The 23,555-nt window shown below is 42.2% G+C and overlaps 1 protein-coding gene across 4 annotated transcripts in view; it reads left to right on the forward strand.

Annotated features, from left to right (window-relative positions):
• The window catches only part of LOC116991521 (high affinity cAMP-specific and IBMX-insensitive 3',5'-cyclic phosphodiesterase 8B-like), a 77,734-nt gene extending 56,806 nt beyond the window's left edge, over window positions 1–20,928 (forward strand). For 3 of the 4 annotated variants that reach the window (XM_033050180.1, XM_033050179.1, XM_033050181.1), the window contains 6 exons: window positions 4,467–4,665; window positions 5,375–5,592; window positions 14,505–14,643; window positions 17,567–17,734; window positions 19,384–19,513; window positions 20,343–20,928. In XM_033050180.1, coding sequence (XP_032906071.1) covers window positions 4,467–4,665; window positions 5,375–5,592; window positions 14,505–14,643; window positions 17,567–17,734; window positions 19,384–19,513; window positions 20,343–20,422 — 934 coding nt within the window. In that variant the 3' untranslated portion in view covers window positions 20,423–20,928. Of the gene's footprint in view, window positions 1–4,466; window positions 4,666–5,374; window positions 5,593–14,504; window positions 14,644–17,566; window positions 17,735–19,383; window positions 19,514–20,342 lie in introns of those variants that run through there. The other variant, XR_004416811.1, reaches the window with a different exon arrangement.
• The last annotated feature ends 2,627 nt before the right edge of the window (window positions 20,929–23,555 follow it).

Raw genomic sequence — 23,555 nt, forward strand, 5'->3', positions numbered from 1 at the left:
CATTTGCTTCAAACGCAGTGTATTTCTTCTCTGATTCCTTCAAAGGAATTTGGTAGCAAGCACTTTTTTAGTCAAAAGTAGAGAATATACTTAGCTAATGTATTGATAATATTTTCTATTCGAGGTAATGGATATGCATCAAGCTCCGTGAACTGGTTTGTAGTTTGAGAGTAATCAATGCAAAGGTCAAAGGTCAAAAACTTTATTTGCCATTTGTGCTTACACACATAGGAACTCTTGTGCGGCTATTCAGAGAGTCAAGTCAAGTTAAAAATTAAAATTAAAAAATTTTTAAATTTAAAAAGACACACAGAAGACACATAATCCATTAAAAAAAAAAACACATACCACTCCAGAAAAAAAAAGAAAAATAAAATGCCTAAAACCCTGTACAAAGGGGAAAGTGAGAGCATTGTAACTTGCACAAACCCTATATCAGGACATCAGTTCATTTTGTTTTGTTTTGGCCAAGAGTCTCACTGTTGCAAGGAAGAAGCTCTTAAAAAAGCGTGGTCTATTTGTGGCAATACTGTCCGCTCGTCTGTGCCTGAGGTTGTATGTGCAGTTTTTGTGTTTGAGCAGGGAGTGAGCTGGATGTAGTGTGTCTCTAATGATGCTCTCTGCTCTTTTTTTTATTTATTTATTTATTTGTTTATTTATTTATTTATTCCGAACAAGTAAAGACATTAATATTAACAAAATCGAAATTATCAAACAATTGGACATTACAATCAATATTTACAAAGCAATGAGAAGAACAAAATCAAAGTTCCAATGTCCAACTCTGTGTCTGTACAAGCTCGAAAAGGAGTGAGAAGAAGAATAACTTATTAAATCTCACCCCTTTTCCCCAACACTTCTACCATATTTAAAAATCAATTCATTACTAATAATAATACTACCCTAGGCAATTTCCCATAATACCTACAGACATATATATATATACATACAACTATTATGTACATACAAACTTCATATCTGAAGTACCCAAACATAAGTAAACAATAGTAAAGCAATAGATAAACATCAACCCCCACTTGTCAACCATCCCCTCCATCCCTGTACCCCTTGAGAATTATTTTTTTATATATCATTTTAAAATGATTCATGTTTGTGCATTGCTTCAATTCCCCGTTCAATTTATTCCACACTCCTACTCCACAAACCGAAATACAAAAGGTTTTTCTAGTCGTACGGACTTTTTGTTTCTTAAAGTTAAATATTCCTCTTAAATTGTAACCCCCCCCCACACGCTCGTTAAATAATTTTTGAATGTTTCCAGGTAAATTTTTATTTTTGGCCCTAAACATTATCTGACCTGTTTTGAATGTAACCAAATCTTCTAATTTTAATAATTTTGACTCTAAAAATAATGGATTTGTATGACCCAGATACTTAGCATTATGGATAATACGAATTGCTCTTTTTTGCATCATGGTTAATGAGTGTATCGAATTTTTATAGTTATTACCCCAGACTTCTGCACAATAATTTAAGTAGGGTAAAATTAATGAACAATAAAGAATACGGAGTGATTTGTAATCCAGAGCTTGCTTGGCTTTGTATAATACAGAGATACTTTTTGACAATTTTAATTTTACATGTTTAATATGTGATTTCCAGCTTATTTTATCGTCAATTATAACCCCAATAAATTTATTTTCATGCACTCTTTCAACTTCCACCCCATTTATCTTTATACTTACTAGTGTATTTATTCTACAATTACCAAATAACATTATTTTAGTTTTACTCAGATTTAATGAAATTTTATTCCTATCAAACCATATTTTCAATTTACCCATTTCTTTTATTATTTTATCCAATAGCTGTTTTAAATTTTCCCCAGAACAAAAAATATTTGTATCATCTGCAAACAAAACCAGCCTCAAGACATTGGACACATTACAAATATCAGCGCTGTGTGTAGATTGTGTCCATGGAGGGGAGTTCAGTTCTGATGATCCTCTCTGCAGTCTTTATGACTCTTTGCAGAGTCTCTTTCTATGTCTCTCCAAAGGCTTAACCACAACAACTTGTGCCCTCCAAGGGGAAGAGCTGGGTTCTATAATACCTTCTTGTAAAAGATTAGTTACTTCTGTGTTGATAAAGTTCCTATCGTCTTTACTAAAATGTCTTGATTTTGTAGCAATTAGCTTGTACTTAGAGGATAAATTAGTGAATAATGAAGGACATTCAACAGATGCAGCAGAAAAACCACACAATACTGGTGGCTTTGACAATACAAGATCAGGCATAGTTCCTTCATACATTATTTGAAGTGATCTGTGCAGTTTCTGAAAATCCTGACCTAGAATTATATCGGTACACAAATTTTTCAAAATACCAAGACATACAGATTTGTAGCTAGTTTTGTTCAGAATAAAGTCTACAATGCAAGGTCCTATAATTTGAGTATTGAGAGTTGTCATAGCCATCGAGATTTCTCTATTTGAAGGAATTATAGTTAGATTTAGTCGAGACACAACCTGTTCACATAAACCTTTCTGAACTGCCAGAATCAAGTAGTACATTAAGTGTATGGCCATAGATGGATACTGTTGTAGTTGCATGAGACAAGCTCTGAGGAAATGAAGCTGTAATTGCACATAAAGAAGGCGTATACATGGCAGCAGTCACAATTTTAGTAGTTGCTTTGGACTTGCATACTCTAGAATAATGTCCCTTCTTGCCACAACTATTACAAGTTGCCTCTCGAGCAGGGCATCTCTCTCTCTCTCTTATGAATATTACCCCCGCAGATTTAGTGTTGGTCCTAATTCTCTCTTCCAAATCATTAATATATAGTAAACAGTGGCCCCATCACTGAGCCTTGATGTCAATGACCAGCTCCTTTGTTTTGCTGAGAGGTTTTTGTCTTGACACCAAGGGCGACACGGTGGCACAGCGGTAGAGTTGCTACCTTACAGCTCTTGCCAGGCCCGAGACCCGGGTTCAATCCCGATTACGGGGGCTGTCTGTAAGGAGTTTGTACGTTCTCCACATGACCGCGTGGGTTTTATCTGAGATCCTTGGTTTCCTCCCACACTCCAAAGATGTCCAGGTATGTAGGTTAATTGGCTTGGTGTATGTGTAAAGTGGTCCTAATGTGTATAGGATAGTGTTAATGTGCGGGGATCGCTGGTCCCAATGGGAACAATGTTCCCAATGTTGGGCGAGTCCAGAACCCGGTGGCCAAAGGGCCTGTTTCCACGCTGTATCTCTAAACTAAACTAAATTAAACCAAGCTACTCATCGTTGTTTGAGATCTATGCCCACTATGGTTATGTCATCTGCAAACTTCTAAATAGAGTGAGAGCAGAATTTGACCACGCAATTGTCAGTGTAAAAGGAGTATAGTAAGGAGCTGAGAATGCAGCTTTGCGAAGGTACCTGAATTATTGTGGAGGTTTTTGTTGATAATTATTGTGGAGGATGTTTTGTCACCTGTCCTCCTTGATTGCAGTCCTTGGGTCAAGAAGTCAAGAATCCAGTTGGACAATGGGTGCTGAGTCCTAGGTTCAACAGTCTGTAGATGAGGTTAGTTGCAATTATAGTGTTGAAGGCGGAGATTTGATCAATAAATAGGATTCTGATTTAGGTATCATAGTCAAGCAGCATGCAAACAAGCCCTTCTGCCCAACTCATCCAGGGCAACTATGATGCTTATCTAACTCCGTTCCAATTGCATACATTTAACCCATATCCCTCTAAACCATTCCTATCCATGTTATATTACGTTTGCCGGTCTTAGCCCATTCACTTGACCAATCGCTGTCTTGTAACCTTTTGGGTTTCCTACCTTATTGGACCACCTGTCTGTTCCTCCTGGTCAGTGTGATGGACACCCTGCACTCTGCACACTCTCAAGGCATGAACCCCCTTCACCTCCCACAAGTGTGCTATTCAGGAAGTCTTCTTCCTCAAATGCACCACAATGACTTCAGATGCCACTGCAGCTCAGAAACCCAGCATACCAGCTGCTGTCACTGGAGGCCTCACTGTACACAGTGTGGTCACTGGAATTGACCCGGTTTTATCCAAGTTACATAGAATACACAGGGCGTGAAGTTCCTAACCAGCAACCAGAAACACAAAGAGCATGGAAGTCTTCAATGTTTGGACAGAGTTGTTCCAAAACATGATTCACTCTTTCTTGGTGCGGAATATTTTCCATAATAATTCAGGGTAACATGGCTTAAAAGTTGGAAGCTGTGACATGAGGTAGGTAGAATGAAATTATCTGGATGGATATTGGGGTACATTCTCCCCCCCCCCCCCCATGGGGTAAGTATGGTGTGAACCTCTGCTGCCTGCTGTGGATATCAGGCACTCAGTTACATCATTGGTCAAATTAATGTTTAGCAGATGTATGGTGGTATTCCTCTTTCTGAAGGGTATTGAAATGATTATGGTCAAAGAGGCACTGGACATTCTGTCTAATTTTCTATCATCTTTTGACCTAGGCCTCTCGTCTATCTTGGGCTGAAAATATGCTCACGTTTTAGAGTCTGTGAATATTTGCACTGTTCTGACACGACTTTTCGCACTTGGATAAACATTATTGAATCAAATTACATCTCGTCAAATACGTATCACAACTCAACGCATGCTGCAGATGTGTTGCATGCAACAGCTTATTTCCTTAGTAGGGAAAGAGTTAAGGTGAGTTAATGTGCTTCCTAAAAATGGCATTCCTTTTTCGTTAAAGGCCTTTCACCGGTAACCCAGCTCAGCCTATGGTCATGATAGTTATTTTTAACACTTATCTTGTATTGTGGGTGTTGCTTGAAAGGCCAACTTTTTCTCAATTCCTCACTCACCTAGAACTAGGTGTCAACCTCTCCCCAGCTGCTCCTTTACCTGGAGATGATCCTACAATGTTTTGGGGGAATCCACCTTAGAAACTGGCTACAGGCAACCCTTGTGTTACAGCCATTTGTGTAACAGAAATGTGTCCTTTTGGAATTACCAAATCTTTACCCAAAAATTTGAGGAATAAAATTTATTCTTGTAGGGTTTATGTGAAGAAAAGTAGGAAAACACAAAATGTACTTTTTTCCAACTTTGTTTTTGACACATGCACAGAGAACACGGCTTCATGTTACAGAAAATCGCCGTATAGGCAATTTTCTAAAAATGTACCCCAATTTTTCCCTTCTTCCCCCCCCCACCCATAATGCAAAGGTTGTCTGTATAAAGAGATTCTGTATATCTGAAGCATACACTAAAAAATATTCTATTTAAAGTATTGCCCATTAATTGCAGCTGAATTGCAGAATTACTGCTGCAAAGGTTGTTTATTAACTGCTTGCACTATTGTGTTGTGGATGTCTTCAGGTTTTTACTATTGTTTCTATCTATTGCTGTGCAGCAAAGATTGGACCATACTGCTGAAGTAGCATCTATTATTGCTGCCATTGTCCATGATATTGATCATCCTGCCCGGACAAATGCTTTCCTGATCAACGCAGGCACTGATCTGGCTGTCCTTTACAATGACATGGCTGTACTGGAGAGTCACCACGCAGCACTGACGTTCCAACTGACAATTCGGAATGACAAATGTAATATCTTCAAGAACATGGAGAGGTGAGTGGATTGCACCCATGCAGGAAGGGGCTGGTTGCCTGCTACATCCAACGAATCGCACTGCAGTTCTCTAAAAAAAAGGTGTAAAATAGAACCGTGTAGCTGCACCTGCACATGAGGACCGACCGGGGAACTTTGGCAGTCAATGGAAGTGTTTTGAGGGCAGTTAGTATTGCGGTCGAGAAGGTGCTGAAGTTCCTTATGCGTATGAAGGTAGACAAATCTCCCAGGCTTGATCAGATATATCCAATTATATTCACCGTGGGAAGCTAGAAAAGAAATTGCAGATGCTCAGCTGAGATTTTAGTCCTCATTAAATACAGTTGACGTGTCAGAAGACTGGAGGTTGACAAATGTTGTGCCTCCAAGGGTTGCCTGGGAACTGTGGGCCAGTGACGCTAATATCTGTGAGTTGGAAACTTACCATGGAGAGTATTCTGAGAGTAAGATATACATGCATTTAGATGGACAAGGGCTGATTTGGAAGAGTTTTGTATGTGGGAGACTGTGCCTCAAGAATCTGAGTTTTTTTGTAGATATAACCAAAAAGCTTGAGGGCAGAGCTCTAGATGTGTATATGGATTTTAGCAAGGCGTTTCACGGGGTTCTGCATGATAGGTTGCTCTGGAAGGTTAGATCGCTTGGGATGCAAGGAGAACTAGCCGACTGGATAGAAAATTGGCTTCATAGAAGGAAGCAGAGGGTGATGGTGGAAGTTTGTTTTTCAGACTGGAGGCCAGTGACTAGTGGTGTACCTCAAGGTTCAGTGCTAGGACTAGTGTAGTATATCATCTATATCGATGATTTGGACAAAAACCTACAAGGCAAGATCAGTAAATTTGCAGATGACACTAGATGGTGTTTGTAGATAGCGTAGATGGTTGTCCAAAATTGCAGCAGGATCTTGATCGGTTGGGCAGGTGGACTGAGGAATGGTTGATGGAGTTTAATACAGACATGTGCGAGGTGTTACATTTTGGGAAGTCTAGCCAGGGCAGGACTTGCATAGTGAATGGCTGGGCTCTGGGGAGTGCTGTCGTGCAGAGGGACCTAGGAATGCGGGTACATAGTTTCTTGAAAGTGGCGTCACAGGGTAGTCAGGAAGGCATTCGGCACAGTGGCCTTCATCAGTTAGAGTACTGAGTAAAGAAGTTGGGAGGTCATGTTACAGTTGTACAGGACATTGATGAGGCCACATTTATGTTCAGTTTTGGTCATCCTTTTACAGGAAGGAAGTTGTTAAGCTGGAAACCATGTAGAGAAGATTTAAAAGGATATTGCCAGGACTCGATCCCTGAGTTATGGGGGGGATGGTTGAGCAGGCGAGGACTCTAAAGCACAGGAGGATGTGGAGTGATCTTAGACGTGTATAAGATCGTGAGAGGATTAGATAAGGTAAATGCACAGTCTTTTACCCAGAGTAAGGGAATCAAGGACTAAAGGGCATAGGTTTAAGGTGAGGGGGAAATATTTAACAAGAACTGAGGGGCAATCTTTTACAGAGGGTGGTAGGTATATGGAACAAGCTGCCAGAGGAGGTAGTTGAAGCAGATACTATCACATTGTTTACAAATCATTTGCTCAGGTACATGGATAGGATAGATTTGTTGGTATATGGGCCAAACACAGGAAAGTGGGACTGGTGTTGATGGGGGCAAGTCGGTTGGTGCGGGTAAGTTGGGCCGAAGTTGCCTGTTTCCACGCTGAATGACTCTAACGCTATGAAATGTTCCCTCCACATTTACACTGCCGATTAACTAGAAGCTGAGGAAAGTAGTGTGGAGCCATGAGAGGGAGAATAGAATGAAATGTCTGAGCTATCATTGTGTCTACTTGTATTGCAGACCTGAGCATGTGCCAAAAGCATTACTAATTATTTGCAAATTATCCTCCTTTAAATTATTTTGATATTATAAAAACAAATTTTTAAAGATAATCAAATAACAAACTAAATGGAGATGGGAGGTTTTGGATGAACAATATGTTATTGGGTAAGAGGGAAGGGTTACAGCCACAGAACAGTGGTGGTGTGGGCAATAGGCACAGTGTAAGAAGACTGTAATAGTAAGATTAAACGAGAACTTACCAGTTCGAAGTTTGATCGTTATTTTATGAGGAGTACGTTGAGGGAATACGTGAAGAACCCCGCCAGGACGCATGCGTGTCATTCTTCAAAGCAGCGGTGTGAAATCACAGATAACTGTAATGACTAAACATAGTAAGATTAGAGAAGAAGATACCAGTTGAGTATATGATCAAGGGTGGGAGCGGAGGGCACGTATTCCCTCAACGTACTCCTCATAAAATAACGATCAAACTTCGAACTGATAAGTTCTCGTTTAATCTTACTATTTTACTTCGGAGTCACATGAGTGACTGCGTGAAGATTTTAAAGCTCTGTGATTTCGTGCCGTGGAAACGAGTCCATGCATCACATCTGCCGATGATTATGGGAAGAATAGTGTTAACATTATTAGACATGAATTCGACGTTGAAATCATCGATAAATTTATTAACACCAAATTATAGCCCCTATTTATGGGGTAAAATTATATTACAGAACTTAAAATTGTTTCTGCAAACGTTCCAGGTTTAATTACTGGTTTGTGATAAAATCGTTGGAAAGTTTTCTCCGTTGACCATCCTGCTGTCTTTGAGGATTTGGTCCATCAGAACATCAAACTGCATAGCTGCCGATGTAGCTGCAGCCCTGGTGGAGTGAGATTTTAAAATGTTAGTATCCACTCCAGCCTTTATTAGGACCTGTTTCAGCCATCTCGAGATGGTCTGGACTGTCACTTTTTTGTGTGGTTGTTTGTGGCTGATTAAAAGTGCCATTTCTTTGCATCTGATGATTTTTGTATACTCCATATATAATAGTAAGTGTCTTACTATACAGAGACGATCATTTGTCGGGTAGGCCCTAAATTCTATTTTTAGGCCTGCTGACCCCTGTCTGTTCTGCTTGACTAATTCATTGATGTGAAAAGTTAAGTTTCCAGATGAAGAAGTCATGTTGTCCAGTCTTAATTTATGTAGCGACTGTACCCTTTGTGCCGTGACCAAGGCCATCAGCATGACTGTTTTCAGTGTCAGTTTCTGTAGGGACAGAGCTGTAGCTGGAGATCCAGTTCCTTAGCATGGTCAGTACAATGCTCACATCCCATATTTGGGAGTACTTGGTTCTTGGGGGATTGACATTAAAAATTCCCCTCATAAGTTTAGTTACCAGGGGGTGTGTCCCAACAGAATGCCGCTCTGTTCCTTGCCATAGGTATGTTGACAGAGCACTTCTGGCGCAGTTGATGGCACTATAACTGAGCCCCTCATCGTAATGGAGGCCTGCCAGGAATTCCAGAACAGACGGGATGTTCATTGATCTGTGGTTGATGTTGTTGTTGTGACAGTACATTTCCCATTTCCTGATGTACACCAGGTACTGTTTTTTGGTGGACTGTCTGTGGGCCGCTGAAATAATGTCCACTGTTCGGTCCGTCAGTCCCAGATGCAGTAGAGGTGCTTTTAAACTCTACAAATTAATAAGTTCATATAGTTATGACATGGGTGGCTTTCCCTTGTTACGGGATGAACCAGTAAATTTGGTCTATTTCGGATTGTGATGCATGGTTCTAATACCATGTCGAGTATCACAGGGAACCATGGTTGAGTAGGCCAATCGGGTACTACCAAAATACCAGACGCAGAGTCTTGCTGTATTTTCCTTAATACCTGACTGATGAGGCAGAAAGGAGGGAATGCATAAATAAACAATCTCCCCCAATGCAGCAAAAATGCATCTGCCACCGCTGCCCCAGGGTCTGGTTCCCATGAAACACAGTTTGATAGCTGGTGATTAAGCCTGGATGCGAATAGATCGATATCTGGTGTTCCATACCGTGCTGCAATATCAGCAAATGCTTTTTTATCCAACATCCATTCGGTGTTTTCATTAAATTTGCATGACCTGGTGTCTGCCACTAAATTTAGTTTACCTGGTAGGTAGGTAGCTGATATCCAAATATTTTTCTGGATACACCATTGCCAAATTGTGTTGGCCAGATTGTCACATGATGTCGATTTGTTTCCACCCATGTGGCTGATATATGCTACCACGGTGGTATTGTCAATTTGTAGTCTAACATGCTGGTGATATAACCCAGAACAATATGACTTAAGGCCATGGAATGCACCCAACATTTCCAGGTAGTTTATGCCCAGTGTTTGTAATAATGATGCCTCCTGTGCATTCCATCTACCTCCACAGCTGGAGATGGAATTGGTAGCACCCCAACCAAGTTCACTGGCATCAGTTTGTAGTACCATAGACAGGTTGCTGATAATGATTGGGTTGGAACAATGCCGAATGTTATCTTTCCACCATTTTAGTTCTATTATGGCCTCGGTTGGTAGCTTCATTGGTCTGTCAAAATGACCACCATTAATTTTGAGTGCTCGTATTTTTGCCCTCTGTAAATTTTGATAATGTAAAGGTCCGAATTGTGTGGCTGGAAAGGCAGCCACTATTTTGCCAATTATTCTTGCTACCAATCTGATGGATGGTTTACTGATGCCAATGAGGTTACTGCAAGCCTCTGTTAAGGCTGTAACCTTTACCTTGGGCAAAGTCACTGACATGTGAACTGAGTTAATGGTGAACCCCAGATAATCCATTGTGGTAGAAGGCGTTAATTTAGATTTAACTGGATGGATGATAAAACCCAGTTTTTCAAATAATTGTTTTGTGGCTGTTACCGTTTGTTTAGCCAATTCCAAAGTTTTGCCCACAATAAGTATGTCATCTAGATATGCCATCACCATGTGTTTTTGTTTCCGCAGAAACGCTAGGGCTGGTTTCAAAATTTTTGTGAACAGCCTGGGGGCTGATGTTAGCCCATTAGATAGTGCTCTGTACTGCCAGAGCTGACCCATCCAGTTGAATTTTAAATAACATCTGTGGTCACCTCGTATAGGTACTGAATAGTAAGCATCTTTTAAATCGATACTTGCCATGTAGTAACCTTTGGAAATCAATTGCTTAGCAGTAACAAAGGTTTCCATCTTGAAATGAATATATTGTACGAAAGTATTCAAATTAGTCAAATCTATGATGATGTGACAACCACCATCATTTTTGTTTTTGATAAAGATATTGGACACGAATTCCATTGATTCGTGTTGGGTTTTTTCAATTACCCCTTTTTCATAAAGCCGCTCCAGTTCAGCGTGTGCTTTTGATTTTTCTTTGCCTGAAAGCACGAACATTCGGTTCGGTACATGCTGAACTGGAGGGTTATGTTTATGTATAAATTCTATGGTATATCCCTGGGTACTGCTTAAAATATAAGTGTCGGTAGTTAACTTATTCCATGCATCCAGATAGAAGTGTAATCTCCCACCAACCTCCATGCTCCCTTTAATTCGTAAGGAACCAGACCCACCTACCTCCATGGTTACCAGTGGTAGGTTTACTTCTTTCTCGGTATCCTTCGTGGACGTTGAGGCGCCGGTGTCTGGGTCTGTGGTTGGGCTGGTGTTGGGGGTTTGTGCATCTTCCACGAAGGCCGGGCTGGGCCATGGCCTAAAAAAGACCGACGTTCGGTGTACCTGGCCTTCGAGCTTTCACCAGTTTGTCTTGTTTGACTGGTGGGTGCATAAGGGTGCTGTTTGTGGCCGGTAGGTTTTAGCTGATGTTGCTTTGATGAGCCCCAGGGTTTTTGCCTCCTCATCGAGTTCTTTCACTTGTTTGGATAGATTACCTCCAAATAGTAGAATTGGTGGTTTAGGGGTTCCAGGTTTGCACAGACCTGCAAATTTAGGGTCTAAAGCGGGTTGGATGGCACTCTTCCTAATACTAATTTCGCCAGCTTTTTTGTGTACCTCTTCCTAATACTGTTTATTTCGTATTGGGTGTTACAGAATAAAGCAAGTGCATCCTGTTGATCCTGTGACATGTCTTTTTCATCTATTGTGCGGGCGAAAGCTGTAATTCCCGCTGTTAGGACCTTCAGTACTTTTTGGAGTTTCAAGTCCCTGGCTCTAATTACTGCTCCGACGTGTTTCCATATGCACTGGTTTACAATGGGAACATTCAGTGATGTACAGTTCCCTGGTGGTAAGTGTCTTGCCGTGGTGTCCATTAATGCCTGTCCTTGTAGCTGCTTAAATGATATATAGTCAATACTGGCAGCTAGTTTTGGTTCCAGGTTTTGGCCAGTTAGGTCTGGTTGTATGAATTGGGACACCATGTCCAGTAAATTTTCGTTTTCTTGCACCCCTCGCACACTTGGTGTTTGTTCTGCAAACCCCTCTTCAGGGTCAGCCCAGAATTGATCCCCAGTACTCCCCTCTGACGAGGGAGAAGCACTGTGCAGCCCTACAAGAGGTACTGCTGTAGGACTTACAAATTGCCCACAGTGACTAGCCTCCATCCTGTCACGTTGGAGCATTTGCTCCATCAGCCGCTCCAACCGGCTCCAATGCTCTCGGTCACTGGCCGCTCGCGGTTGCTCCCTAAGCCGCTCCAACCGGCTCCAATGCTCTCGGTCACTGGCCGCTAGCGGTTGCTCCCTAAGCCGCTCCAACCGGCTCCAATGCTCTCGGTCACTGGCCGCTCGCGGCTGCTGAAAGTCGGACTCATCGGAGTCAACGACTCTCAGATTTTTGCTTTGCCTTACCGCCCGGCCGCGGTGTAGATCTGGCCGGTGCGGGGGCGAAGTCGGGCACAGCTGTTCCCATTACGGGCAATTCGTGTGCCGTTGGCCGCTGCTGGCTGCCCGCAATTCCGCGGTCCTCCCCCACCAGCTTTGTCGCAGCCTTCTTATTTTTCTTTGTCCTGTCCATTGGCTCCACCTGTAACACCGTAAGTGGAACAAAAAAGAACGCAGAGTATTTCTTACCTGCAGTTCCCGGCTTTTAAATTCTACCGCTGAGGGGGAACGTCGTTCCACCTGCATGACTGTTTCGCAATGCGTGTAGCGATATGACACGCATGCGTCCTGGCGGGGTTCTTCACGTAGTCACTCACGTGACTCCGAAGTAAAATCTAACCGTAATAGTGACAAAATAGTGATAAGGAATTGTATTAAAATTCCAACAGCACAGATAATGGCATTGAATGCAATTGTAAATGACAGGGTTAGTTAGTTTGTGGATGACACTAAAATTGATGACATAGTGGACTGGATAAGAGGTCTAAGATTACAATGGGATCTTAATCAACTGCGCCAAGGAATGACAAATGGAGTTTAATTCTGAGGATTGCAAGGTGTTGCATTTAGGTAAGAGAAGCAGGGCATGAGTTGCATAGTAAAGTATTGGGCTCTGAGGAGTGTTGTAGAATGGAAACCTAGGGGTAGAGATGCATAGTTCTATGAAAGTAGAAACACAGGTAAACAAAGTGGTGAAGAAGGCATGTAGCACACAAATATTTATCAATCAGTATATTGAGTACAAGGTTGGAGAGGTGTTGCTCCTGTACAAGATTTTGGTAATGCCAAGTTTGGAATAGTGTGTACTATTCTGGTTGCCTGCTATTGGAAAGGTGATCTTAAACTGGAAGGGTGCAAAATAGACTTGCAAACACTTAAATATTACTGGCTTTGAAAGGTTTAAATTATAAGAAGTTGGATAGGCTGGATCTTTAGTCCCTGGAGCGCAGGAAGCCAGTGCTTATCTTTAAGGACCTTTATAAAATATTGAAGGGCATGGATATGATGAATGGTCAGTCTTTTCCCTAAGGAAAACTAGTCTAAAACTAGATGATATTAGTTTAAGGTGAAAGAAGAAAGATTTAAAAGGTAGGCAGGGCAACGTTTTCTCACAGAGGATAGTATGTATATGGAATGAGCTGCACAAGAAGTGGTAGAGGCATGAATAATAACAGCACTTAGGATACGTGGACTGGTACTTGTTAGGAAAGGTTTGGAGGGATCTGGACCAGGTGCTGGCAAGTAGAATTAACTCGTGCATCTTGGTTGACATGGAGGAGTTGGGCCGAAGGGCCAATTTCCATGTGTAGGAAGGAGCTGCTGGTGCCAGTTTATAACCAAAGATAGACAAAAATGTTGTAGTAAATCAGCGGGTCAGGCAGTATCTTCGGAGAAAAGGAATAGATTTTTGAAGGAAGAAGGAACCCTTCTTCAAATGAGTCTGAAGAAGGGTTCTGACCTGAAACATCATCTATTCCTTTTCTCCAAAGATGCCGCCTGACCCGCTGAGTTACTCCAACATTTTTGGCCTATTCCCTGCTGTATAGCCCTATGACTCTATGATAAATAGGTTTCACATTGTGCATTACGGAGAAATGTTTGTTAGGTGATCAAAGTTGGGAGCCAAATATTCCAGAGTACTTAACATTTAAAAAAAACACAAAATGTAGTAATGAAGTGAAGTGGGATTGGTGGGAACCCTAATATCAGCATAGCGTGAGGAATGTTCTTGGAGCCTTTGAGACAGACCACCTCGTCCAAGGTAAGAAATTGGGGGAAAAAGGTTTCACTCAACCCCCTCCCCATCCCCCATTAAAACGAACTGGAGAACATTTACTCAAACTTTTAACACACACTAAAAATAAAAAGACGCTGCTAATCGTGCAGCACCCCTGGTAAAATGCAGCAACACATCCTCTACCCGCAACGTCTTGCTTCCATTACTGGTGCACTTGTGGTAATGTTTTCTTTCTCCACCTGGAGATTTAGGATGGGCAATAAAAACAGGGGCACCCTTTTCCTATAAACTCATAAAACGTAAAAGCCAAACTTCTTATCATGGGCATACTCTCTGTCTGCTTCAGTGCTGAAAAGTTACCCGTTGTCACCTTTGGTATCAGTGTGTTTTTATTACACTTCTGTGAGGCAACTTGGAATGTTGTGCCAAGTCCAGTTTATACTAAATTGGGAACAATGTTTTGGCAGGAACGAGTACAGAATCCTCCGAAAATATATCATTGACATGGTCCTTGCCACGGAGATGACAAAACACTTTGAACATGTCAACAAATTTATGAACTGCATCGTTAAGCCTTTGTCTGGATTTGATGATAGTGCCATTACGGTAAGCATGGTGTGAACCTCCGCTGCCTGCTGTGGTGGTATTCCACTTTATAAAGGGTATTTAAATTATTAGAATCTAAAGAGTCACTGTAATATAATGGCAAAATAAAAGTTGAAAACTAAATGCATTATTGATTTCAGACAAATTTAGTGATGAATTCTGGATAAGTAATTTTTAATTTGTTGCAGTGAATGCAAACATTAAAAAGACATTTGGACAGGTACATGGATAGGAAAGGTTTAGAGGGATATAGGTCATCGACTTGACATTGACTTTCTCCTTCTTGTTTTTATCAAAGCTAGATTTTGTCAGTTCCTCTCAGTGCAGACCTGTTGTTGCCATTGTTTCCTGGAGCTTTCTGAGATGCCTTCTCTGAAGTAGAGACTGGACTCGGTGTGCCCTTTGAGAGACATATTCTAGGTCAAACAGATATGATCTCTTTTCTTGAGCAGCGTGATGAGCTGGATTCTGTGTGGCTAATCCTGTCAGTGGAGCAGGCTTATGTTATGGTTTTAAACAGCAGCCCTACAATTGGGTTCAAGGTCAGGCCAGCTATGTTGAGAGCTAATGACAAATTGCCAGTGATTTGGCTTCCCAGACCCATGCATATCCTAAAAGGAGCTTGCAATTCCACCGTGTGGCATCTGCTGCTTGGAGACTGCACTATCTCACTCCGTGATATTCAATATTTATGTAAGGGCTCCATTTTTCATAATCTAAATGTTGTGATTGGCATTTTAACGACACACCTAGTCCATAGGCCATTGGATTCTCATAGTCTAAGAAGGAAACTTGCCATGCTTGCATTGTTTTTTCTATGTTCTTTCTCTCTAGTTGCACTCATTCACCCATTGACCTGTTTACCTTGCTTGCAACTTACACTTTAATTTAGTTTAGAGATACAGTGCAGAAACAGGCGGATCGACCAGCGATCCCCACACATTAACACTAACCTGGGGTCAAGGAAGGAGCGTTCACATCGCGGCCCTGATTCCACCAATCTTTCCACCACGAAGCACAAGACGCCATTGTATGCAGATGCCGAGAAGTGTGTTCAGCACTGGCTGAACAATTTCTAATCTTGTGATGTGGACTCTACCTACACACACGAGCGACAATTTACACTTGTACCAGGCCAATGAACCTACAAACCTGTAAGTCTTTGGAATGTGGAAGGAAACCGAAGATCTCTGAGGAAACCCACGCGGTCACGGAGAGAACGTATAAACTCCGTACAGACAGCACCCATAGTTAGGATCGAACCCGGGTCTACTGGCGCTGCAACGCGCAACTCTACTGCTGCGCCACCGTGCCAACCTTCACAGTTAACTTATTTAAAACATGGGCCCCTGGATAGTGGGAAGAGAAGAGATGAAAGGCCAAGTGTTGCATCACCTATAGTTGCCAGGGAAGTGGTGTATGAAACAAGGTGGTTGGTGGGACCAAGTGTGGATCAGGGAGTCGTAAAGGGAACCTTCTTGCCAATTGCTGAAAGGGAAGGTGTGGTGGAATCTCTTTGAAGGTGGCAGTAATTGCAGATATGGTCTCGCTTTCTAACTGTTCCCTTTCACTCATTGACCAAATAACCTTGTTTGCGCCCTGGTTTTACTCTATCAGAGATTCTCCTCCCCCCACCCTTCCTGTTACTTAAATGGCTCTTTTTCTCTCCTTCCCGATTCTGACCAAAGGGTCTTGAACCTAAAACATGACTCATGTTTCTCATCCCGCTAATACGATCTGACTCGCTGAGTATTTCCTGCATTTTATTATGTTTTAGATTTGCAGTGTCAGTTTTCTTTTGATTTTGATTTCCATTTACAAGATGGCACTGAATGATGGATTGCTCAGTGGTGCTAACATCCGAGGAATGACCTTTGCCTAAATTCAGTTTCACATGATGCAATAGTGGGTAAATTGAAGAACCCCTTCCCATGCTGTAATGGTTATAGCTACTTTCCCAACCCCGGTATGAAGCACAGAGCTTAGGTTAAACATGGGAGGAGATTTTGCAATGAACATTGTGGGCCTATATTGCTGCACTCTTCAGGCACTAATCAATAGTTTGTTCTGGTAATGGAAACACTGTTCACTGAGCCAGTTCATCCACAGAGAACAAGTATGTCTAAATGCCTGGAGCAGGCCGACTCTTCATCACCAGCAGCTCAAATGCATTCAAATAATGTGGCTGCATGTCAGCTGGTGAAGAAAACTGCATTCAGTTTCTTTGCAGTAGAAGATCGCATGCAACGAGAGACAGTAGTCCAGTGAACTGAATCTGCTCTTTCCCAAACGATGTAAGTGTTTCTCTCCTACGAGTCATGTCTTGTCTTGGTACTTGCCGTCCTGGTCAGTTCTTGCACCAACTGTACGTCTAGTGCCAAACACCATCCCATGAATTGCCTGCTAACCTGCAAGTTGGGCATATGACTGGCCAAACATCGTGGCATGTGGTGTATGCGGGTGGATGTGTGGTGTTCCTGACCTGAATTTAGTGGTTGTAGAAACTCTTCATAATTAATTCCTCCTTCCATGCAGTGCATTTTTGTTTCCCAGCTGGGATTTTGTTATTAGATAGTAATTCTAGTCATTTCAAGCATGGTTGAAATTGGAACTGAGCTGCTGATTTTCGGAAGCTGGTGGAATCTTTCTTTCCTCAAAGACGTGCCTTTGGGTTGGGTGGAGGAACTGGCAGTCTTGCAGTGGGGGTGGGGGGGGGCAGCAAGCCTGGGACAGGGCATGTGGTACAGTGATGAGGAAGGCTCCTCCAGAACCTGCTGACAGGAGGGTGAAGGATTTTATCAACATAAGCACTTGGGACCTCTGTTCACCTTCAGTCCAGCTATGGGAGGTGTGCAGCATGTGGCTCTCACACGAGCCCTTGTTTTGCTTGGCGTTTACAGTAAACCTTTGTTTTCCTTTGCAGCTTGGCCCCAGCAGTATTAATATATCCAGATCTTCCATCAACTCTCTTGAGAACCGAACTCTGATCATGCGTATGTTAATTAAATGTGCTGATGTCTCCAATCCCTGCAGACCACTGGAGCTGTATATTGAGTGGGCACATCGTATTTCAGTGGAGTACGCTGATCAGGTGTGGGAGTGAAATTTTAATTTAATGCTTTCCCTGTTTTTTTGTAGTGAACTGAGAATAGTAGGAGCAGTTTTGGCAAGTACAAATTTTAATCATAAAATAATGTCTGGTTCCTTTTAAAACTTCTCTTCCTGAACACTCCCTTCCCCTCCACAAATGGCACACCTGCATCCCACGATTCTGCCTCTTCAACTCTTCCTATCAGAGTTCTGTCATCTGATCCTGTTTGACATCCCCTGTTGGCCAAATCTTTTACCTCTGCTAAGCAATCACATGTATTGGAGGAGAATCCGGTGCTAACCTTCAAATCCACTCCACTGCTTGGCAAGATCTTGGCTGATCCTAGCGTAACCTTAATCCTGTGTTCCCTGCTCCAGTGATCTTGCATCCTGTTGTTTATCATCGTCTACTATAATATTCAGAGACTTTGCTTTCATCATCCTTTGAGGAGAGATCCAAAGACTTCCACTTTGTCTCCATCTCAATACTTTAAGCAGTGACGATGAGTTTTGATTCTCCCACAAGAAATGTGCTTTGAACACTGTCTGTTGGTGCCCATCAGAACTTGCATGTTGCAACCAAGTTGCCTGTCACTCCATTGGACACAAGATTAGCCTTCCAATCCACTTATTCCAATCATCACTCAAGTAAACCTTCTCCAAACTATGTCCAATGCAAGAAAATCCAGATTACAGGTGTAGACTCGCCAGTGTCCTTTATAATGAGGCATAACCTTTCTACTTTGTATTTAATTGCCCTTACAATGATCCATAACATTGTTAGATTTCCTAATTCGTGATGTACCTTCTTGATTTTTACAAGTGTTGTTCTAAGACCCCTCGATCCCTCTTCAACCCAGAATTCTGCAGACTCTGGCCCATTTAGAATACATTATTTTATTTTTCCTGCCAAAATGAACAATATCTTAAGGCACCTTGAAGTAAGTGATTTTTAAAAGATTGCAGGTCAAAAGCTTTTCGTTGTTTCATTTGCTTTTTTCTGGTCCTTTAAAAAATGAAAATTAAGAAGGCCTATGACCAGGACATCAAGGAAATGATTCAAAACTGATCTGACAAATTGCACAATGCATGTAGAAATATGGGAATTTTGTGGACTCAGCTGTTCTTATTTTCCATTCCTGTGCCTGTGGGGAACAAGTTGAGAGAAAGCCCCTCAGATCTATTTTGTTTGAAAACAAGATTCTTGTCAAGAAAACAACATTCCTGTTAGGGAAGCAGCTGCCTCATCGAATGACCAGACAGATTTATTCCAACTAATTAGTGGAAATAGAAGTAGAAATCCTGTGACTAGCAAAGGATGTCTTTACAAACCAGATTGTCTGATCTCACTTGCAGGTGTTGCCTTGTCTTGCCTTGAGAGGATATATTACCCCAGTCCAGTGCAATCCTTTATCACATGCCACCTGAGGTGTGCTAGATAGTATATTCACATGGCCATGTTTCATTTTTGTTCCTCCAACTTCCCTGCTCCAAGTACCAAACTCCTATATAGAAAACTTGTGGGCCAGGGCACATTCCAACCAATTGGTGAACTCATTAATGCTGTGCATATTGCGTAGTATTCTTTCACACGCTAGGTATTATAGATTAGTTAATCCTTTGTTCAATGGTCTGGTCTCTCTTTCACAGACTGACGACGAGAAAGAAAAAGGCCTCCCTGTGGTAATGCCTCTGTTTGACAGAAAGAACTGCGACATCCCCAAGAGTCAGATGTCTTTCATTGATTATTTTATAACAGATATGCTCAGTACCTGGGATGGTAAGTATCTGCATATTTCTAGAACAGACTTTACTGTATTTCATCTAATTATGTAATCATTTGCAAGTTGTATTTGACCATTATTCAATTTGAAGCCTTTGCAAACCTTTTGTTCTTATTTCATCCCCTTGTTTCCTTTGACTTCCATCCTCTTTCAAAACACTGTTAGTTGCAGGGATTCCATTATGAGATGACCACCTAGACAAGATGGGATAAAAAACCTCATCTTCGTGACAACTTCTCACCAACTGATGCATTTAGCCATTGAGAGTATGGTGTAGTCAAACAATGGCGTGAGAGTATACTGTGCCTTGCACTGTACAAAGATTGGTGTTCAGTGAATCTATTTCCAGCCTGTAGGTGCATGTGTGCAGTCAAGCAGTAACTGGACTTGTGTCACAGGCTCTTCTTGCCACTACCTGCTGTTAAAGCACATGACACATCACATAGCTATCAACATGAGATGAGCAACAGGCCAAGCCAGCTAATGCTGGTGTCACCACCACTCCATGTCCACAACTCATTCAATCATCAATTTCATTTCACTCGTTTCCCAAGTGCTTTGATGCTCGTTGGATGTGTTTCTGCCAGATGGGTAGGACCTTCACCCCATCCCACACTCCACTGTTTGGCTGAAGCTGTGCCTCTTTATTCAATCTTCCATTTATTAGTGATCACCGAGAACTTTTGGTGCCTGCTTTGGGATGTCTCCAAGTGGCAGTGTACTCTCTGCAGCCTCTTCATCTTAGGTTAACACTGAGCTGTTTATTGTACATACCTAGCTTTGTCCTGGCCATCACTGCCTGACGTTGTCTCTCTCTGCCTGCAGATTTTGCTGACCTGCCTAACCTGATAAAACACCTAGAGAAGAACTTTGATTACTGGAAGAAACTGAGTGAAAATAAATGACTATTTTCCATCCTCCTGTCAGCAGTGACTAGGCCATGAGTTGTCATTCTGCTCTGACTTGTCCAGAATGATCCTCCTAGAGAGACTGGGATAGCAGGGATGCACACTCCTACTCGGCTGTGATTCTTACTGTGGATTAGCACTCATCCTGCGCCAGTGTCAAGTTGTCAAGCAAGAATGAAGAAATCAAACCAACTGCTGCAGAAATATGCTGCACAATTTTCAAAGCTCAGTCTGACTGTCTCACCTCCTTCCTGTGCTAGCTACCTCTGGTCTTGTCACAACCCATTGGGTCAAAGGTTGTCTGATCACCTGCACTAAACAAGACTGTGCCACTGAGGAATGCAAAATGTCGTCGGAGACCTAGATGTGTAGGGACCCGTATCCTGCTTGTTTTTCGGATCGTAGGAAGAAGCACTCCCTCATTTCTGAGCACTACTGATAACAGTTTATAGTTTGTAAAAAGTATATATATATGAACCTCGGGATAAATGTTTCAAAGGAAACTTTTCCAATGTGATCATTAACTATTATGATTTAGATAATCTTTTTTTATTTTGTTAGATGTTTAATATTTTCTATGAATTTATATAACTAAAAGAGCCAAAGCATTCTATCAAATAACATAAATTGACAAGATTTTGATGCATTGATGTACAGACCTCGTATTTTCCCCAATGGATCTGCAGAATATCAAAGCAGCAGCCTTTTCATGGCGCGGTGTAGGAAGATCTGTGCTAAGCTGTCTGTTAGTATCTGTATTGTGCTTGAAACTCAAACATTTCCAAGCATTGATACGGTTACCTTTGGAAATAGTTGAGGCAGCGACTATCCCAACATTTAAGAAACAGTTAGGCTGGTACATGAACAGGACAGGTTTGGAGGGATATGGATCAAACGCGGGCCAGTGAGACTAGTGTAGCTGGGACATGTTGGCTGGTGTGGGCAAGTTGGGCTGAAGTTAGACTGTATCATTCTATGACCTTTTTCCTCTTAACTTGTTATAAATCAGCCACAGCACCCAGGCCTCAAGTTGTCTTTCACACTAAGTTATGTGCCAGCACCTTTCCCTGGCAGCAATGTCTCCCAATTCTGCCTTATTCACAATTTATTCATGCATTTTAGTCTAGATGAGAGGAGTAAACAATTTATATTGTGTCCTTTAGGTATTTTTAACTTTTTAGGTAATGAAATATTTACCGGCATTTCCTGCCCTTGTCTTTGTTTTTTTCCAATGCAATGTCCTCCTTCATAACCGCTCAAAGTGCAATAACCAAAGTTTGTGTTTAATATGTCATCGTCATTATCAGCTTTAAACTCTGAACTTCCTAAAGATACAGCTAGCTGCCGTGGTACCAGACGCTGGCGTTGTTTCGGGTCGGGACCCTTTTTCAGGGAAGTGCTTTTATTGTCATGTAGGATCTGATTCCTCCGTTCAGTGTTCTCACTGTAGCCACATATGAGACTCCAGGATTGTGAGCTTCTGCTTTGTTTGCCAGGATCTAAGATGTCTCTGAGCACCTGCAAAACGTTCTCAAGAGGGAAGGTAAAGGGAAAGTTGTGTGAGGCTACATTGGAATCTAGATCAAATGGGAAAGTGGGCAAAACAATGACTGTAGGAAGGATGTGATTAAGCTAGAGACGGTGCAGAATAGATTCACAACAAATTTGCTGAGACTGCAAGGTTTGAGATATAAAGAGAGATTGGATAGTGCTGGGACTATTTTCCTTTGAGTGAAGGAGGCTGAGGGGATGACCTGCTAGAGGTTTAGAAATCTTGGCAGGTAAGGTGGAGGGTCATATTTTTTCCCAGGATTGGGAGTCTTGGACTGGGGAACTTAAATGGAAGGTGAGAGGGTAAAGATTTAAATGGGCCCCACAGTATCTTGGTTGGCATTAGTGAGTTGCCTGTTCCCATACTATATGACTGACTCGAAATTGCAGAGCTGAGCCCTGGTTCCTCAGTCTGAGGTACTTTGTGCCTTGTCATCTGAAACTCTCACTGTAACGTCAGTTGTTTATTTCCAGAAAATGTTCTACTCAGAAACATTAAAATACTGATCTAAAAGTCCATATTTATAAAGTCATGTCGAAAAGGAGACGGGCAGTGCCGAATTTCCAAGCAATAGATCACAATCTGGTTGTTGGTGGCTCCAGTGTGCACCCAGCTCCCTATCAGTTTCTGAACTTCTCTAGCAAAGGGCAAGACATTTGTTTAATGCCTCCACTTTTTCTTTATTGAATGTAATTTTCCTGTTCTTGACTTTGAGGACTTAAGTATACTCTCCAGTATTTTTTTGTGTAGTTGCTAATATGCTCATTCTTTTTCTTTAATTTGTCTTTTACTCTCTATTTTTGCTCTGTTCACGGCTAGTGGAATCAAGGGATATGGGGAGAAGGCAGGCACGGGTTACTGATTGTGGATGATCAGCCATGATCACAATGAATGGTAGTGCAGGCTCGTAGGGCCAAATGGCCTCCTCCTGCACCTATTTTCTATGTTTCATTCAAGGCTTCCCCATAGGCCGCAGCTGTGGACTGGGAACGCGGCCGGAGGCCTTAATCCGGGGCCTCGGGGGTAGAAGCCCCGGTCGGGCGAAGTGGCTGGTACCCTGGTCGGTACCACGGAGGTGTGATGTGGGGCATCAACAGCAGTGAGGCCTCGCGACAATGGGACCTCGCGGTCGTGAAGCTTCGCAGTAGCAGCAAGAGCGTGGAGGACCACGGTGAGGAGGGGGAAGAACAATGGAAGACCCGGCCTGGGGGAACCGCCGTGAGAGAGGTGGGGGGACAAAAGTGGGAGCCAGCGTGCTTTGTAACTTGGTCAGCGCAGTAGGTGGCTGCTATTTGTACACATTGTGTATGCAAGCAAAGAATCTCACTGTGCCTAGTCACATGTGATAATAAAGTGTTCCTATTCCATTTGCTAAGGAGCTGCAAATAGAAATGACCATTGTGAGGTCATCAGCCAACATCCCAACCTTTGAGCTTATGTTGACAGGAGGTCATTGAGTCAGTTATACAGCACAATGGCCCTTTCTGTTCACTCCATGTTGATGTTTTTACCCATCTACATCAATCCCAGTTCATATCCCTCTCAGGCTTGCCTGTTGAAGGTCCTGTCTAAATGCCA

The sequence above is a fragment of the Amblyraja radiata genome, chromosome 34, assembly GCF_010909765.2.
Source record: "Amblyraja radiata isolate CabotCenter1 chromosome 34, sAmbRad1.1.pri, whole genome shotgun sequence".
In the NCBI taxonomy this organism is placed as follows: domain Eukaryota; kingdom Metazoa; phylum Chordata; class Chondrichthyes; order Rajiformes; family Rajidae; genus Amblyraja; species Amblyraja radiata.